At 40.2% G+C, this 20082-nt stretch overlaps 1 protein-coding gene across 2 annotated transcripts in view; it reads right to left on the reverse strand.

Annotated features, from left to right (window-relative positions):
* LOC141772478 (protein phosphatase 1 regulatory subunit 1A-like) overlaps window positions 1–20082 on the reverse strand; it is a 67549-nt gene that overhangs the window by 26532 nt on the left and 20935 nt on the right. Inside the window, exons 4-8 of one of the 2 annotated variants that reach the window (XM_074643485.1) lie at window positions 13639–13676; window positions 13420–13483; window positions 11628–11810; window positions 9287–9418; window positions 2919–6070 (exon numbers count right to left, since the gene is read on the reverse strand). In XM_074643485.1, coding sequence (XP_074499586.1) covers window positions 5991–6070; window positions 9287–9418; window positions 11628–11810; window positions 13420–13483; window positions 13639–13676 — 497 coding nt within the window. In that variant the 3' untranslated portion in view covers window positions 2919–5990. Of the gene's footprint in view, window positions 1–2918; window positions 6071–9286; window positions 9419–11627; window positions 11811–13419; window positions 13484–13638; window positions 13677–20082 lie in introns of those variants that run through there. The other variant, XM_074643495.1, reaches the window with a different exon arrangement.

Consider the following 20082-nt stretch of genomic DNA (forward strand, 5'->3'; position numbering starts at 1 on the left):
ACTTGCAGTCATTTGAAGTAGTTTTATTATGAGAGGAGATGTTTGTTGAATGTAAATTATTACCTGTTTGGATCTATTAAACCTGCAGTAGGCAGGATATTTTTGGCATTATTTGGCAAAAATACCATATAACCTTTCAGCATATTGTAATTCAAGTGTTCTGAGAGATAACTAGACTTCTGCACCTCCTCATGGCTCTGTCCGTGACGGGAGACTTTGGCCAATCACAGGTCATTTCAGAAAGAGAGCATTCCTATTGGCTTTGCTCCAGCTGGTGGGCGGTGCTTGGTATTTCCTCAACTAAACTTTCTCATTTTACAGCTAAACAGTACACTACAAGATGTTTCTGAAAACATTTTATGCTAAAAATAGGCATTACAGTAACAGAATATTGATTCATATTTGATCAGCGCTGCCTAGTTCGCGAGTTATTGACAGCTGCTCAGAGACGGCAGGCTCCAGCTCAGCTCTGATTGGTTGTTTTCCTTCGGTCTGTGAAATCCTGCAGATGCCATTAGGAGCACCGGAGGACACAGAGGCACATTACTTTTTTAGATTACCTGACTCATGCACTACTGACGGGATATAGTGACCATTTAAAAAGGTAAACATAACTTTTTAATATAGCGCCAACATTTTAATAACTTCAGAACAACTTTTAGCAGTTTACTATAAATACTAGAATGGCACTCGGAGAGCGAAAACCTCTGCCAAAGTGCCTGACTTTAAAAACAGATCACAGCTCACAGCTGGCGGTACCGTGAGGTGGTCGGCTTATTATTAACACGGTGTGTTTCCGTGTAACGTATCGGCAGACGCCTCTCTCATTCAGCAGCCTTGTTATGGCTGTATAACGTTACACTACGTTGTCTGTGATCCCGTCATCTATCGCTTTTTTCTTTCTCACCGCGGACGGCCAGCAGCTCCCACACACATATCCACACACATATTTCTCTGCTCGAAGAAGGAAGAAGGCGGGGTCACGCGTCATTAACGCGTCATCAACGCGTCATCAACGCGTCATCAACGCATCATCAGTTACACTGCGCATGTGTTATACCCAGTGGTCTTAATGTTCTGGCTGATCGGAATGCGTAAAAAAAAATCATGAATCCGGATCATGATCCGGATTGCCACCAAAATCAAATGAATTGTTCATTGTGCCACAACCCACGCCTCCAAAAAATTTCATTCAAATCCATCACAAAGTTTTGGAGTAATCCTGCTAACAGACAAACAAACCAACAAACAAACCAACGGCGGTGAAATCATAACCTCCTTCCTAAGCCTTTGACCTTGGCGGAGGTTACAATTAAACATTTAAAGTGTCTCTCCAGAAACGTAATTTTTGATTTCCATTAAAAAGGGGCGGGGCGGGCAGTACGGTGGTATAGTGGTTAGCATTGCTACCTCACACCAAAAAGGCTGCAGGTTCAAACCCAGCTTGGGGCCCTTCTGTGTTGTTATGCTCTCGGTGTTAGTGTGGGTTTTCTCTGGGTTCTGCGGTTTCCTCCCACAGTCCAAAGACATGCTGGTTATTTGATGACTCTAAATTGCCCGTAGGTGTGAATATGAGTGTGAATGGTTGTCTGTCTCTATGTGTTAGCCCTGTGATAGTCTGGCAACCCTGAATAGGATAAGCAGTTAAAGATAATAAATGGATGGATGGAGTTCCATAAAATTGGGGGACTTGCAAGAGAACCTTTTCAAGATTTTTCAAAATATATGTAACAGATATCATGACTTTTAGTCCTTAATATGGGTCGAGTTCCAAATCCATCCAAAACCTTGATCCCGTACTTCTCATAATGTAACTTAAAGTGTCTTTTGTTAGACCCTCCCTTGACTTTAACATGCACAATAAACAATGTTTGTCTTGTGCCTGGTATCCCAACCCTCTCCCAGCTGGAGGGGCTGTAGAGCAAAGTGAGAGAAAGCGTCTCCAAGGTTGCCCAGAGGGTTCAGCTTCAAACCCAGCTTCTTATTTTAACAATTGTCATTTAAACAGTTTGCAGTAGCATCTTCAGCTTTCTTCATCTTACAGTAGGACGGTACGGACACATAAAGCTGTTTACATTCAAGTCAACTGGTCAACTGGGCTCTGATACTTCTGTTAAATGTGCAGTACATGCAGTGTACACCCACTTGCACCCCAACATACACACACACACTATATAAATGCAAAACAGTAAAAAAAACAGCAATCTTCGCACACCTTTACACATGTACTGTACTGCACATATTGTGTGTGAGGTATCGCTACAAAAGCAAAACAAGCATATATTTACTGTATGACATCCTACATTGCCATGTACATTCTTCCAGCGAGCCAATTTAAAAGTTGTAATCGGAGTGTCTTTCACCCTGATATAGAAAATCATTAACAACTGCAATTTTGGTCTTTTGCTCTCAAGAGATCCAGCAGCACATCCACCTGCAACATGCTTTCACGGCAAAACCTGGCAATCGAAGTGATCAATCTCACACAGGCATCTTAAAAGGCAACTTGAAGTGTCTGTATAGATGTCAAGTAGCTTAAATCGCTACAGAGTTACAAAATATTTCTGTGAAAACCAGGCCTGACTATGAAAAATGTATGTGTTTTTATGCTCTCGGCTCTGAGTACATTGAATTATTTATTTGCAGAGAGTGCCTATTTTTAGGATATAGTCAAACTTGACTAAGCACATGACCAGTGGTGCAGTGATGTCAGACACTGTAAGTTAAACTTGACATTTTCTGTGACTTTAATCTCTTCTCTGACATTTTAATGGGAAAGCAGATCCTGGTTTACGTGCTTTGGACATTCAAGACATACTAGACTCTCTTTGACTTACTGTCAAACATGTTTTTAACTTGACTGGATGCAAAATTCACAGACTGTGCCCGGATAAGTGTGAAAGAAAAACCAGCCAATCACCAATTTAAACGTTTTATTGTATCAAACAAATTTAGATTACAGATGTAATCATCAATCAATTCAAGTAAAATTGGAACAAAACTCCCCAGATTAAATCCATGTAAAGTACACTATTACCATCCAAAAACAGAACAAACATTACATGGTCCATAAATACACTGCAGAAGAAAAAACAAAAGCTTGCACAGGAATGTTTTTACTGTCTGTCTTATTCATTGTGGTCATTGTTGTTCTCAATACTAGGGTGGCTTTAGTTTACTGTTTCAGTTCTGTTTCATCCATGTCAAGTATTAATTAATGGTCAAGGAAGGATTGTCACATAATAATGCCACTTCAGTGATACAAATAGATGAAATAACATTTGAGAGTGCGGTGATGACTACATAATGTCCTTGTTTCATACAAAACTAGAAAGAAAAGGGAATGCCGGCAATTACAATTTGTATCCCATATTTTAAAAGTCCAGAAAAGTCATTGTACATTCAGTGTCATGCAGGAAAGTGTTTTAAGACCAGGATTTAGATTCCCCAAATGCATTCAAGTGCCAAATATGAGGCAATTTGCTCACTTGTTAAATCACAATATATCTAAATGCATCTGCAAACACAACCTTCTGTAATGTCCCATGCTTCTTCTTCTTCTACAAACATACAACCACACCGTTAAGCTGGTAAAAGTCTGCTGGTTATTAGTGTATTACTGTAACCAGATATGATATCACGACACATTCTCATCCCAACTCGTCACATACTGCCGCTTTGTCATGCCCTTGGCGTCACTTTAGGATTAGGCAACAAAACCACTTTAGTTAGGTTTAGGAACGAACTACACGATTGGGCTTAAAACTACTACGTTTGTACAGTGAAAATGACACTGAGCGTTGTGAACTTGGGACATGAACGAACAGCTAACTGTAAACAGCGGTCTCCTGGATGAAAGCCTTCTGTTTGTTGGACCCATCCATCTCCGATCCCGCCCGCCTGGTGTGTGTCTTTTCGCTCTTTAAACTACGTCTCCACACTCCCGGCGCACTTTCTTTGAGTGTTTAATGTTGCCGCAAATGGATTATAGTTAATGGAATGCCTGGTGTTTTTCATATCGGCGCTCAAGGTTGCCTTGTGCGGTGGTAACTCGCGTCGATGGCCGTGACAAAGCGTCGGTATTTAACGCCCTGGGAATGAGAATAGGCTGGATATCATTGTTGTTCATTGACAGATCAGCAGTAATTACTTCCTATTTTGAAGTCCAACTGAAGTACATTTAGCTATACCTTTTTGCAGTCAAAAATAATGTCAACTTGTATTTTAAAATGTGTTAATAGTTTTTTTTATTATTAAAAGGAAGAAAACGGTCTTTGGGGAAATATCAGGAATACTGCTTTTCCTCTTAGTAGCTGGGGGCTTGTCTGTGATTGACTGACAGCAGCTAGCAGGTGACCTCTGTAGCATACACGTGTTGTTACCAGTGATATTGAAGAGTAAGGACCACGCCAGCATCTAACCAGACAGTTGCAGGTGAGTTTACATGCTGTTTAAAGTGCCCCATCTGAGCAGCTAATGAGCCATCTAGCCTGAAAACTGACGCTGCCAGTGCACTTTTTCCTCTGTGAATGTTTGTTTGGTCGCTCATCCGACAAGCTAAGGTGCAGGACAAGAGGTGCGTTCATGTTTGTAAGTTAGATTAGAAGGATACTTATGCAGTAAAACTATTGTGGGTTGTAGCTTTAAGTTTGTGGCTGAGTGTTGCAGGCTGCGGTCTGGCCGTTACAATGATGAGGTTACAGCTTTATGCAAATATGATTTGATATGAAGCGATTTCATTGGCTGTATGGAAACAAGGACCCCATCTACATAGATGGATACCAGAACAGTATTCCAACAAATGAATGCAAAGATAGGGGGCGGCATCATGAAACCAACTAGTTTAAAATGTTAAGTTCTCCATTTTGGTTTCTGTTTTTTTTTCTCAAAGTTGAACTCAGGACAAGTAATTTACTGAGCAGATATGTAATGCTTTTAGGGCTAGAGATTATTTTCATTAATGAATCTTCTGATTATTCTCTCAATGAATCGCTTTGTCTATAAAATGTCAGAAAATAGTGAAAAATGTCCCTCAGAGTTTCCCAGAGTTCATGGTGACGTCTTCAAATGTCTTGTTTTGTTTGACCATAAGTCCAAAATCCAACCAAAATATTTCATTTATAGTAGTGGAAGACTGAGGAAACCAGCAAATCATCACACTGGAGGAGCTGGAACTAGAGAATTATGGCATTTGTTCTTTAAAACGATTAAAGGATTATCAAAATAGTTGCCCATAAATTTTCCATCAGTTGATTAATTGACTAATCGTTGCAGCTCTACATGCTGTAGCAGAAAAATAACATGTATTTCATTTCAGTTGTACTTTAAGAATATATTTGTAGATGTTCAATCCAGTAGTCGAAACAAACGTGAATATAATTTTAAACTTAATGAGCTACCCACTCATTTAAGATTCAGCATCTAACTCAAAAAATTATTTGAATTTAAAATTACGGTTTCAGTCCAAGTTATTTATGAGGTACTAATACATTTTTATTGCTTTGAGATTGAACAATAATTGCAGGAGTCATGGCACATATTTAATCATGAAAATTGTCTAAAGGGATTACTAATAGAATATGTGTTGCCTTTGAACATTAAAGAGGACATTATGCATGTAGTTTAAATGGTGGTAGTTTATGATAATGATTGTGTGACTGTGACAGGAAACGACGCTCTCTTTTCTCATTATCTAGATAGTAACTCACAGTCTGGTTCATACTTACAGTAAACTAATTTTAGTTCAGTGTAGGGGAAGCTATAGAAAAGAAATATATTATAAATAAATCATTTACACAAGATTTTTTTTGACACAAAATAAGTGTAGAAACCTTTGTTGCTGTTGTTCTCGGGTGGAAACTAAGGCCTGACTGTAGAGGAACGTAGATGCCCTGATGTATCTAAAAAGTGGATCTGCAGACACAATCTTCTGTCATTGTGTCGGGCTGGCTGAGCAGACGGAGCAGCTTTGTGTTGTGCAGAAGACCGCTCTATTTCTCTTTGTCCAGGCTGCTTTTCTTTGTCTTCTCCTCCGCCGGCTGACTCGCGCTGGATGCTGCTGCTTTTGTGTCTGCAAAATAAAGACATGAAATACTGAGGGACAATAAGAGAAAGAGAAGAGGCTGACTCGGTGGGATTTTAATGGACTCTTGGGAACACTATTCATTATTTCAACGTAGGGATGGTTGTTTTTCTCCAAATGGAGAGAAAAGCACCCTCTGTTTTCTGTTGCTTGGTGTTAAACTATACAGAAACAAAAGGTCATCATGCTTTACAGTAGACGGCAGAAGTTCTGTAATTCACTCTCACTTTTTTCTTTTTGTATTTTCTGATATCACATGAGATATGAGGGTGGAGATAATCTTATAACTTTTCATCTATTATGGTGAGAGCAATTACGAACAATTGAGCGGACGTTAAACCAAACTTGTCCAATCATAGCTTAGCAACCGTAACTAAGCATGGCCAGCCTGTCAAGCATTAGATCTCTTAACATGCCAATGCGGTGTGCACAGGGCTTAATAAGAGTGACACAAGGCATTTTAATGTAATATAATGTCATTTTTTTTTTAATATTGTCCAAAACCAGGAATACAAGAGCAAAAGTGCAATGGGGCTAAGGGATGTATTAAACAGTGTTTATCTGCTCCGCAGCAGACAGCCTCATTTTTCATCAGGCAAGTGTGTCCCCTTAGAGAAACGCAGTGCGTGTTAACGCACAAGGAACAGCAGCGTAACTTTAGTGATTATTTCAGAAGCTGAAAGTTTAGTTCTGTTCCCTCTGTCAAGTTTATAACTACAGTTTTTAGTTTTGCTGCTTAAATGTCCATCGGTATTTGCTGCTGTGACATCACTGCGTACATGGAAGCATTTACAATTAGGACTGAAAGCAGCCTCTCTAATCATTAAAGTAAATTGTTAAAGAAAACACTCATACATCAATTCAATACATCATTTAAAAAGCAACATAGCCTACAGGTGGTAGACGGAAAATGTCCATGCGGGTCTCTAAATCGGAGAGAATAATTAATTTGGGCATGTGGATAATTTAAGGTATGGTCACACATAAGCAAATGCTGCCGAGGACATATTTGCACTGAAAGTTCACCAAAGTTGAACTCCACTTCGAATGCAAAGATGCAAAACTGTTGCGTCACTGGAAGCAAAGATTTTTTCGCCCCTCCGCTTGAATAGAATGGAAATGAACGGGGCGAATGTTAATTTCATACATGTGTGAACGTGCCTTAACACCTCTTCCTAACTGGACGTGATGCGATCAAGAGAACATGAGAATGTTTCAGTTTTTCCAAATGAAGATGTCCTAACCTGCTCCGTGCGTCAGCAAACAGGCTGGGCGACTGTTTGACAGGCTTGTCGTTTGTTTGAAAAGATGCTCGCCCTGTCTCTATTTATGCAGAGTTTCGTGCACCTGCTCCACCTCCACCCTAGTTTAATTGGTCAAAACTACCAAGGCCCAAGAGCTCATCATTAAAGGGACTGTTTGTAACTTCTTACACGTATAAATCAATCCGGGTTGGTGTCCCATGCGCGCTCGCGTGTGGCTACGCTGTTCAGACAAGACTCCAACACAAACTACAAGGAAGCACCAAAACCGCAAAGTTATATCTAACGAAGCCCGTCTTGCAAAACAGTGTTGGCCGTGGTCGGAGGACGTGGGAGACCGTAGCTTTGGTCTCCAGGGCCGGAGTCTCTGCTGTACTCTGCTCCTCTGCTCTTCTGCCTGCCTTCACTCACACACCGCGCTCGTTCTCGCTCAACTTGCTCTCGCTCAACTCGCTCTCGCTCAGCTCGCTCTACCTAACTTGGATGCGCGCACACTACACACTGCAGAAGAGTTAGTTTAGTTCTGAGAATATCTAGTAAATGTAGAGTGGACGTTTGTGCAGAAATAACTGCTGCAGCTCCTCCAGACCAACAGAGGTTTCCTGTTTCTTGTGAAGTGACGGGGCTACGCAGCGAGAAACATTATCGTCTCCGACCAAAACTCCGGTGTCTCCCCTGTTCCCTCCGACCGCGGTCGGGAGGCTGAGGCAGGAAAAGCACTAGGATCAGCAGTGATTCATGGAGAGACCTTCGTCTGTTCAGCTAACTTTACTGCCAAGCAGGTGAAATATAGAGTGATATTGTGGTTTTAGCTGACGTGTGTCACCTCACTGTTTTGAGCAATGCTCGTTCATGTCTATTTAGAGCGAGCACAAGCACGAGCCCGATGCTGACTTTCGTTGACTTAACGGCCACAGGTGTCGCTCTTAACAAGCATTTGTGATTCTTACAAACAGTCCCTTTAATTATCTAAATTTGAAAAAATCTGGTCCTGAATGCTACTACTTTATATCAGAGTTTAGGCTAAAGTTAGTGGCTCAGTCCTACTTTTTATCTGATTTGGGCATTTTAGACTCCAGCAAGTAAAACATCATCATTGGAAATATGAGCAACAAAGAAACAATCTAAAAATAAGTCAGCTGGAAACATTCAAACATCAGTTGAAGTTGCTGACTTTTTGGCCCTGATCCTGACCCATGTCTTTTGAAGTCCGATCCGATACTTATATTTACTTAAATGTTCATTAAATATTTATCTGACACATTGAAATAACAGCTGTAGTCTACCAAATTTGGCAAACCCTATTTTTTTCAAGCTACTTGATCCAGATACTGAAGATCCTGATTCAGCTAATGAGCTGAAATAAAAAAAAATGAAAGACTAACAGAGAGGATGCGATGACACGATCCACCAGATAGAAGACGTCTCACATTTTTAACTTGCTCGGACGTGACTTTGGGTCAATTTGTGCGTTCAGTCTCGTCTTTCCATTGACTGTGTTCTGTTTGAGCACACAGTAAGACATCATAATGCATAATGAAGGTTTATAGCTACTATTACGTGTTATATATATATACATTTTCTTGATTAATAGGTCCACATAGATCAAGGTAGAGAGACAGAAACACAGAAATTAAGAACCAAACAAACAAATAACATCTACAGTAATGACAGAACACCCACAGTCTCAGATCAGCCCCTCAAACCCATTTTTCCACTTCCGTACGAGCTGCCTCCCAGGGTATTTCTGCCACAGCAGCGCTCAGTGAAGTGCGGATCAAAGCCACTTCACAGATGTTTGTTGAGGAGCCATGATTACATGACACCAAGCCAAGCCTGTTGAACTGTTAAGGTATCTAAATAAACCCTGCCTAGTGAACGCATGATGAAGAGTCCCCCGAAGGAAAGGATTCCTGTGTAAACGGGGCACTTTTGACTCTACCTGGTTGTGCGTTGTTTTGTTGCGATGAGGGATCTGCTACGTTGGCAAAGCTGGAACAATCCTCTTCGTCCTTGGAGAGGGGGGGGCACTCGAGTCCACCGGCAGCTTCTAATAGACTCTCCCTGGAGAACTCTGTAGGGGGCACAGAGACAAATAGAGGTTGAGATGAAAAAATACCCTTTCCATACATATACAGCAGAGTGGATAACAGTTGCATGTATTTTAGTCACGCTGAGTGAATTCATAAGGCTGATCTTCAAGTGAAGCCACCCTTGACTGAACTGGTGTTAATTGTCATCGATTTGTTTCCCCCAGCTCCCACTTTGCTCCTTTTATCTGTACTGACAACTTAATTAGCAGCTCCTCAAGAACATGTGAGCAATCCATAAAAAGCAGTCATCTCATTACAGTGGAGTATGTGTTTTTGTCGTGTGTCCCAGTGAATTACAGTGAAAATGGATGACATTAACCAAATTTGAATTTTGGCACTTCAGAAAAGCACAGCCCTCGTGGTGCATTAGTGCTGAGTGATTACTGGATGTGTGTATAGTATGTGCTGCGCTCTGTGACCATCTACTCACCTGCTATTAAAGTAAAGTACTTGGCCCGAGCTGAAAAGCTGATTCTGTTTTTTTCTCATCAGCTGTTAAAGTATTTGGCACAGAAAGGAGACCGTGTCTGCCAAGATGGCACTTTGAACCATGCTGGTGTTTTCATTTAAGGAATAATTTAATTATGCATTGCAGACGGTCAGATGAGAAGGTCGATACCACTCTCATGTCTGTACGCTAAATATAAAGCTACTGCCGGTTAGCTTACAGCTTAGCATAAAGAGTGGAAGCTAGCCTGGCTCTGTCCGAAGATAACAAAATCCACCTACCAGCTCCTCTGAAACTTCTAATAATGTTACAGCTCATTTGGTTAATCCATACAAAAAGTGTAAAAACACACAAACACACGTAACACTGGCATTGTAATTTTTACACTTCATTTTTGTACGTGAGAAAAAATGTTAAATTGTGAGCAAAAGTGTTCCTTTCCATTTCCTCTTTTTCTCAATCCCTTTGTTTCACTTCTTTTAATTCCCTTCTCACTCCAAAACCCTATTATGCATTTTACATTCATCCCTTCCAGACATATTTCCTGCTTTCTGCCTCATTTTCTGCTTTACTTTACTGCTCACATTTTCTCCCAATTCTACACCCTTCCTTAATATTAATAAGCTGTAGTTGGCTTCTTCCCTCCCTTAATATTATTCCTCCATATATTCTCTGTCTCTTCTTGTCCCTTCATCTGTACTCCTCATGGAACCACACCATCCATTTATCAGAGGCCACAGCAGTGACCTCCTTATCTGTCTCATCTGTCCTTCCTCCGCTCTAGCATCCTCATACACACTTGTGTCCATCCTCTCATTCTTTTTCTACCTTTTCCAGCACTTGACATATTTTGACAGACTCCCTTTTGGCCTTCTTCATACAATCATTCATGTTCTTTATTCATATTACAAGCCGACACTGACGGAAATGCAGAAGCACTATGCTTACAGTGAGGAAAATTTTTACTTTCACTTCTACTTTACTTGAATGTTTCTATTTTCTATTTTATACTTATACTTTTATAGGTCCAAATTGACAAATACTCACTCTACTTCATACCTATGATCAGTTTAGATTGTCTAGAGGAACTAGAATCACCGACTTGCGGTTGTATGCCTCCGCCAACCAGTCAAGTTGCAATTTACATCCATGTCTGTCCAAAATGTCATCAATACATAATTTTACGCTGTTAGACATTTCTGTGAAATTGTCATAAGATAAAAATTCTTGAGTTATGGCCAAAAATGTGTTCTGCAAGGTCAGAGTGACCTTGACCTTTGAAAACCAAAATTGAATCAGGTTATCCTTGAATCCAAGTGGATGATTATGCCGAATTTGGAGAAATTTGCTCCAGCCCTTCCTGAGATATCACGAGAATGGGACGAACGTGAGGTCACAGTGACCTTTGACCACCAAAATCTAAACAGTTTATCCTTGATTCCAAGTGGACGTCTATTCCAAATTTGAAGAAATTCCCTCCAGGTGTTCCTGAGATAACGTGTTCACGAAAATGGACAGACAACCCAAAAGCATAATGCCTCCGTCCACAGTTGTCGCCGGCGTGGAGGCATAAAAACACATGAACATAAACATGAAAACTTCATACAACTCCACACATTTACAAGTGTTGAAGTACTCCTGTTTGTGCCTAAGTCAGTACAGTAGTTTATGTTGCTGAATAGGCAGTTGCAATACAGTAAGCATGCAAATAAAATCTTCTTCTTCACACTCTCCAAACATACCCTCCATTTGGCAGCGCAGTTTCTCGAAGGCCTCTGCAGTGGCGTCGTCGTCGTGTGGGAGCTCCTCCCCGGCGGGAACGGAGTCAGGGCTGGGCCGGTCCGACAGGCAGCTCTCTGAGGAGCAATCGTCTCCGGCTCCCTGGCTCTGCTTGTACAGGTGGTGCTCTACCATGAACTGCAGCTCTGGGAGGAGGGAGGTGGAGATAAGAGAGAAGAAAAAGTTGGTCAAGAGGGAAGAGTGAACAGGGGAAGGAGAGGGAAGATGAGAAGGGAATGGATTGAATTGGAAGAAATAGTGGAAAGTAAAAAGTAGAAATTCACTGGGGACGTTTTGGAAGAAGGAGGACGAGCAAGAAAGGAAAGTGGAGTGAGATGAAGGGAGCCAATGGGAGGAAAGAACAGTATACACTCAAGTTAGTCCAAACTTCCATCATTAGCTCAGCTATTTCACCAAGTAAGTTTATGTTACCTGACATCTGACATTCTAATAGCTTTGTCAAATTAAAAGGACAGTTTGGCATTTTTTTAAGTTTGTCTTAAAATAGTAATGACACCGAAATATGTGTATTGAAACAGATTTTGTTTAGAAAGTTTGCTCCGGCTGGTGGGCGGTGCTTGGTATTTCCTCAACAGATCTCAGCATGGCTGCCAGGTCACAAACTTTCTCATTTTACAACTACATAAACAGGTACACTACAAGATGTTTCTGAAAACATTTGAGGAGAGAAATAGACATTAGAGTAAGAAAATATTGATTGATATTTGATCATTGCTGCCTAGTTTGACCGTTTGATCGGAGTTCGCGAGTGATTAACAGCTGCTCAGAGACCGCTCTGATTGGTTGTTCTCCGGTCTGTGAAATCTTGCAGATGCCGTTAGAAGCACCGGAGGACACCGGAGGACACCGGAGGACACCGGAGGACACAGAGGCACATGACTTTTTTCAGATTATCTGTCTCATACACTACTGTCAGGATATAGTGACCGTTTTATAAAAATTACTCTTTTTAATCATATTACCTATTGCTGCTTTAACTGTAAAGAGACTGTTTACACTTAAATGTACATATTGATGGACATGCATGTGTTCCATCCTATAAACTTTATTACATACATATTGGTAAATGTATTATTATTGGACTTTTGATATTCCCATAGTTGGATTATGAACAATGGGATTATTGTTATAACATTTGGTCTTCTTCCCATCCGCTGGGCCATACATTTGATTTGACATAACTCTTGTGGCTACATTTCACACAGGTAGGCGATCATATTAGTTTGGTTTGACTTGCTCAGAAATTGTACTGAATGTCATCTCATTTTTGTCCCTACAGCTGTGAACACCTGTACCCGACTTCACCTTCAAATCTGACTAATATGAATAATGACAACTGCCTACAACATCACCACTGTTTTCTAACCTACTTTTTGTATTTCATCTTCTCCAGACCTCTGTCATGTGAGCAATAGGAAGAGAGTAAATTTGGCTTTGTAAGTTATTAGATGGTACCAATTACAAGACGGGGCCTTACTTTTAGCCTTTGTACCTTTGTCACGATACACATTGCTAGCAGGTGAAGTTTTTAATGTAAGTATATTTTCATTTCAATTAACCTGATCATTAGACTGAGTTTCAGTTCAAAGAATAGCTGAACAAATTGGAGATGTCAGTTGTCAGATGCCATTATAGAAAGCAATGAAAAATTGCGACTTCTACTGTTGTTTCACCAGCAGCGTGATCTAACACTTAAAACACCAACAGCACACATATAACTATAATAAACTCTACCTTTCATTGTAGGTGTTCCCTTTTGTCCTTTTCGCCGTTGTCGAGGGGAGTTCAGCAAAGCTGCCTGTAAAACATCAATGTTTCATATCAGCTGGGCAGAGAGCACTAAGATTGAGGAGATAATTTAATACAGATGGAGCTGCTTTAAAAAAGAAAAACAGAATTCACATCATTCTATTTCTGTAATCTTATTTCGATAAAATGTATGAATTAGATTACCTTGTACAACTGGTTCGGGAGACGATCTTCATCTATTTCTGCAAGAAAGCAAATGAACAAATAATCAGTTAAGTAGTGCACACAATAAAACAATGACAATAAGGGGTTTAAAGCAGATACAGAATGAACAGGCAAACATTGTGCAGTCTTGATATTGTTCCTAATAGCACAATCAGTGTACTGTAGCTGGACTGCTGCTGTGTCTCCAGACAGCAGAGTGGATATAAGGTGACCTCCGGCCAGATGGTTATCTGACACACTACAAGCCAATGCAGTAAGTGTTTGCTCCATTTTGTATCAAGCATGGTGGGCGGACTTATTTCATTTTTTTGTTCTCCACTCTCATCTATGAATAAAAACAGACACACTGCATGATTTTTTTGCAAACAAAGGGGATGCTTATCCACTCTCATCTTCATCCTAATAGACCCCCGCATGCAGCCAACTGCTGATGATATACAGTAAATAAACAGTAAAACACTGTTGATCCAAAACCCCTTAAGTGAAGTAAGTGTGTAGCATACTCAAGTGTAGTCAGCAGCTGAGTGGATTTACAATCAGTTGGCAGTGTTTTAGGTACGTGTAGCTAAAACTAATGCAGTCTATAGTGAAATAGGAGATGGTTCATCGCAGGGGTTTATCTTTCTGATAATAAATGTCTCTAAATACAACAGTCCTGCAATAAATCCTACCTCCATGTCATGTTTCTACTATTTTGTCCATCCAGTTTATTTCAATGAGAGCAGGTTAAATAACAGAAACACCTATCTGTATAATGCAGTTCAACAGCACCACAAACACCATCATAGATTTGAATCAACACCTCTCTAAAACAGCTTCAACAAATATTAAACATTATAACCTTCATGAAGCTAGGTGTACCTAATAAACTGGCAACTGAGTGGATAATACTACAGTAAAAGTAGCTGCAATGTGTGCATACACAAAGCTGTAGAGAATATATTTGTTTTGGTGAAAAAGGAAACTCCAACGTGATACAACCACGGAGCAACTCTGGGGTCTGAAAAGTGAAGCCAATGCAGAAGTGCCTTAAACTTGCATTCTTTCTAATAGCCAGCAGGGGGCCACTCCTCTGGTTGCAAAAAGAAGTCTGATTGTATAGAAGTCTATGAGAAAGTGACTCGTGAATACCTCAGTAAACATTGTAAACATGAGTTTATGGTCTCAATCGCTAGAGTTTCAAGTCTACTTTCAATACAGCATGATGTTCATTTAGTAAATTATGGTCCCATTTAGAGTCAAATAGACCATAAAGCAGGGTATGCTTTAGGGCGTGGCTACCTTGTGATGTCCTGTCCGTGTTTTAGTTTTACAACTTTAACCCTTTCACAGTGTGTTTTCAGTTATTGAAAGTTAATTATAACCTTTTTGGTCGCCTAAAAATGTTTAATTCAGTTAGTTGTACTTAGCTCCACCCTCTCGTGTTACTTCTGGTTGCAAATAACCAAGATGGCGACGGCCAAAATGCCGAACTTGAGGCCTCAAAACGGCAGCCCACGAACCAATGGGTGACGCCACAGTGACTACACCCACTTCTTATGTACAGTCTATGAATACTACACTCATGTGACTCCCACTGGATAAAGATTTATCATCTGTAGTCAATAAGTGAAACCGGACTCTGTGGTCACTACATGAAAGGACTGAAATAGAAACAAAAAATCTGTTGAGTGGAGTACAGTGAAACCATTAACTGTGATCAATAGTGAGTTTGTTGATCCCACAGCCAACTCTGTGGTTCCAGCCTTGGAACTTTTTTCTAGAACACCACCTTGTTGCTTGGCAACCTATGCATCCCTGGGCACTAGAAAGGCACCGTGTGTGTCTGTGTGTGTGTTTCTGTGTGCGTGTGTGAGCGCATGTGCATATATTATTCCTACTTAAAAGCATGCGCTAGGCTGTTCAAAATGCCAGTGATGTGCTTGTTTCTTTATTCATCACTCTCTCTCGCTATTTCTCTCAGCACCAGACACAAACCCAGTGGTGTATAAAAACCTGACACAAAAGCCATTAAATTTCATTTCAAGAGGGATTCATCTTTACACTGTGCGTGTTTACAGCGCTGCTTGAAACTGAATCGTATTTTTAGCATCTCCCAGGAGTTTGAGACGGTTCATACAACCATTATGGATTTTCTTTCAAATCAATCGCAGGAAATGGGCCGGTCTTAGACAGTCCTTCAAGTTACAGAGTAAAGCTTCAGATTTATGAACTACTATTTGACAGACAGCTGTCAAACTATATCAGTCTGAAATTAGAGATTCATCCCACCTGTGCAAAATGTAATAAACAATGTAAACATTTTGTGCAGCCATAAAAAAGTTGTAAACATGTTTGCAAAACGAGACCGCAAATATCATCTTAAAGCAGTGGCGCCCAAACCTTTTCAGCAGGGCCCCCGAGGCCAGTAAGGAACCATGCATCATTAATATTAACCCTCGCCCCCTTAGGGGTCCTGCTCCCCAGTTTGGGAACCACTGTCTTAAAGGAATATGTATGTTCAAAACATCAAAAAAAGAAATGTATTTCTATAAAGGGGTGAACCTCTGGAACAAGCTTGAGGATGGTTGGAGGGATGTCTCGACATACTGTATATTACACCTTTTTTGTGATCAGTGTAGGCGTAATAAGCTCTGATTTCAGCCTACACCCTTTCGTCATTGCTATAATCTTTTTTTGACATTTACACATGATTTTGTTGCTTTTTAAGCTGTTTTTGTAGCTTTTTTAAAGTTTTATCCTCATTATCTTTATTGTAACTTCCGGCTGGGCCACACTGGGAACGTCAGGAGTGCGTGGCGGCTGCTGAACCTGTTGTTTTTTATTTTGGCACCCATGTTAACAGGTCAGAGTAGCATGGCTCAGGTACCGCGTCAGCTGCGCGTCAGCTGCGCGTCAGCTGCGTCTCTTCTAGAGATTTAAGGTCTTGCTTTTATCCTTATTTTTAGGCTTTTATTCTGAAATATTAACAGGACAGTGTTGTAGAAAATGCAGTGACTTGCAAGGCTCCATGAATGAATAAAGTACCAAGTTTAAATTGTGGATTATTACTATTATTTACAAATGAGCATACGCATCTCAACCTTTTTCTGTCTAAAATAAATATAAATGACATTAATATTGAAATAAAATGGCCATTATGAAAGGCAAACTCTATGTAGAAAGAAAGGGATGGCAGTAGCAGCGCTGCAGCAGAAACGCTGCCAGTGTGGACACCACACGCGAGGGACACGCAGTAGTTCACGAGGCAGCCATCAAGGACTGCTCACATGCCCTGTCTGTTCCGGCCATTAAAGGTTCTATTCGATTTTCAGAGCATTAATAAAGCAGCAAATAACTATTTGTTATGTAAAGAAATAGAGGAGTAATAACTACCTGAGCAGAGAATGAAGTCACTCTCCCTCTGTGTGTTTTAATAAGAGCTTCTCTGTGCTTTGTTTACATAGCCGGGCCGGTCACAAGTGCTTTTAGTGAATGTGAGCATGCCCCACTGGCTAGCTCACGGCCGCTGCTCTTCACTGCTCTCATACGGCGGTTACAGCAGAGAATGCCGCCCCAATCAACGGCGTCATTGCGGATGCGTAGCACCCACTCTCCGGTTCACCCTCAGGTAAACATGTTGCCATTGCTTTTCACTGTTAGAGTTGTTAGCACCATTAGCTGCGAGCCGCCGACTCGGCTGTGGCCATGTTGAGAGCTGCGCAGAGACAATCAAAATGCTCTAAATTCTGTATTTAGAATCTTTAAAGACAGAAAAGATATCTAAAATAATTAAGATATAAATAACAAAAACTGTTCCCCTATAGAGATGGTGGCAGTTTTAACTGCAGAATTATTGCATCTTAAGTAGCTCTAACAATTTAACACCTGCAGAGAGTCAAAGTAGATACTGTAATTAAAGATAAAGATAAGTAGTTGTGCTGTAACATTCTGCAATTTCAGAGATGATAATTAGACGTTTATGCACCAGAGATGGAGAGAAATTGGAGCTCCATACATATCAGGTGTCTTCTCAGGTTTTCGTTTTATGTTTAAAATCGGTGCATAGGATCAATGTACTGCAGCTGAAGACTTCAAATATTAGAACAGTGAGCAGCTGTGCTCGAATTTGAAAAAGATATCATGCTTATTGTTGATAGCAGTAGTAGTAGTAGTAGTAGTAGTAGTAGTAGTAGTAGTAGTAGACGACATGTTTGAAATATCATTTGGGTCAACAAACATGAAATATGGCTTTCATTCTGCTGTTATTGAGATTGTTTTCTCTGTTTATCGAGCCCATCTGTGCTGCAGAATGAGAGAAAATGCCAATAAAAAAGGCCGTTCCGGCAGTGATGAGTCTATCACTGCAACTCCCAGCTGACTGGCTGTCTGACACAAAGCCAGACGAGAACAGAGACGGCTTTCTGACTCCACTTTATTCAGCCAAGCGGCTCTAATTTAGCTGCCTACTGTAGCTGGTGTCGATTTATATTTTCGGTACTGCAATTGATGAAGAAAAATGAGCAAATCGAGAAAACGCTTGCACTGTCTTAAAACGAAAAAGTAATATAAGTCTACACAGTCATGCATTTAAAAGTTTACATTTTCTTAAATCTTTTTTGCAGTTGTTTACTGTTGCTATGCAAAGGGCAATGAATATGGAGGAGGTAAAGTCCTTCTCCCTTTTTGCACAAATAATATGTGGCTCATTTCTTTTGATTTCAAAGACAACATTCTTCCTCCTCATCCCCTATTTGTTTGAGTTTAAACAAACCAGTCAATAACTGTATTCAAACGCCGATATCATCTTCTCAACAAGCGTAAAGAATTAAAAATGCTAATGATGTTACTGCCTGTTAATTTAACTAGAGAATGTGTTTTCCTGAGAGCTGACAAGCTGCAGCTGCTGCTATAAAAGCGCATATTGGCACAAGAAAAGCTACATTTACTGGAGAAACAACAAGCATGATTGCTCACAGTTTAAGATTATAGCTCATGAATATCACAAACTGGAACTGGACTGGAACTTACATTGCTCGATCAACAAAGTGCATGGCTGTACCAAGTGAGATAACGCTTGAGACAGAAAAACATGTTTTTAAAAACAAAAAAAGGGGCAAATTCTGCACACAATTTTTAAATTTGATTGATTTTGTGGTCCAGAGAAGCAGGAAGTTGCGTAAAATCAATGAACCTCAATTACAAGAACACTGTTGTCAGGATAATTTTGTCAACAAAGATTAAAGTGGCCTGATATAGACCAAGTTCACATTTTCTTGAGGAGAAGTTTGCTTACAAAAAAAGCTAGTAGTGACAGCTGTAATAGTGACGCTTTAGCAGGTCGAGCTGGGCCCTGCTACAGCGTCAAAATAATGGGATAATCTGTAAGGTGAAGGAGAAGAAGGAGTAGGCAGTTTGCATGGCATTGAAGAAGAACAGGTACAAACAGTGATGCTCATATTAGCAACATGCACGCAATATTTAAAGTTGTTTAAAATATAATGTTGTAAATGTGCATATGTTGAAAGGTTCCACCAATGGCAGTGAATGGAAGAGTGACACTATCGGTGCCTTCAAATAAAAGTTGTGAGCTCGTGTTTACATAGTGGGAAGTCGTGTACACAATATGCTTGGCGTTCAAGTGGTTAAGTCATGAGAACACCGCTGCTAAGCAACAGCAATATTAATGTTACTGTCGGCGTCTAGAAGCCTCAGAGGCTAACAATTTAGAAAGCTAGCAGGTGGGTAACATAATGCAGGAAATGCAAAGGCATGATGACAGAGGAAAAAAATGAGGCCGTTGGGAATATCAACATTATATATAAAATTACAAAGAAAAACAATATACGACTAAATTTACAATATATTAACTTATTATGCACCGAAAGATGAACTTCCATGGCATCCGCCATTTCTGACAACATCAAGAAACACGTCACAACTCTTGAACTCTGAGCTTTCAGAAACTTTCCACTGAACGTTCATATGGACTCCTCTGATGAACACGGTAAACACGACCCCATTTGAAGGCACCATTTTTTAATCATTATAAATTCTGAATCCATTTTAATTTGAAAGGTACTGTATAGTATACAAAGTGATGTCCTGGGCCATTTTAGTTGTTGTCAATACCCAGTGTGCACCAGTCCTTATTTTTCTTATAATCTATGTGTGTGTTTGAAGGTAAAATTAATCAATTCATCTTGCTTGCTTGTTAGGGTTTCAGTTGGCATCACTCACTCCACCACAGACCAGCTGCTGCTGGTGCTTGTAGAGATGAAGTATCTCATTTAAAGAGCACTACTTAACATGATCATCATACAGTATGTGGCATTTGTGGTTATTTCCTTCCCCTTCCAAAGGGAATATAGCAGTGCACTGCTATATCAGCAGTGCACTGCTCATCAGGAAACACAAAATACCAAAATAGTAGTTACTAAAGAA

This window comes from Sebastes fasciatus, chromosome 1, assembly GCF_043250625.1.
Source record: "Sebastes fasciatus isolate fSebFas1 chromosome 1, fSebFas1.pri, whole genome shotgun sequence".
Lineage (NCBI taxonomy): Eukaryota > Metazoa > Chordata > Actinopteri > Perciformes > Sebastidae > Sebastes > Sebastes fasciatus.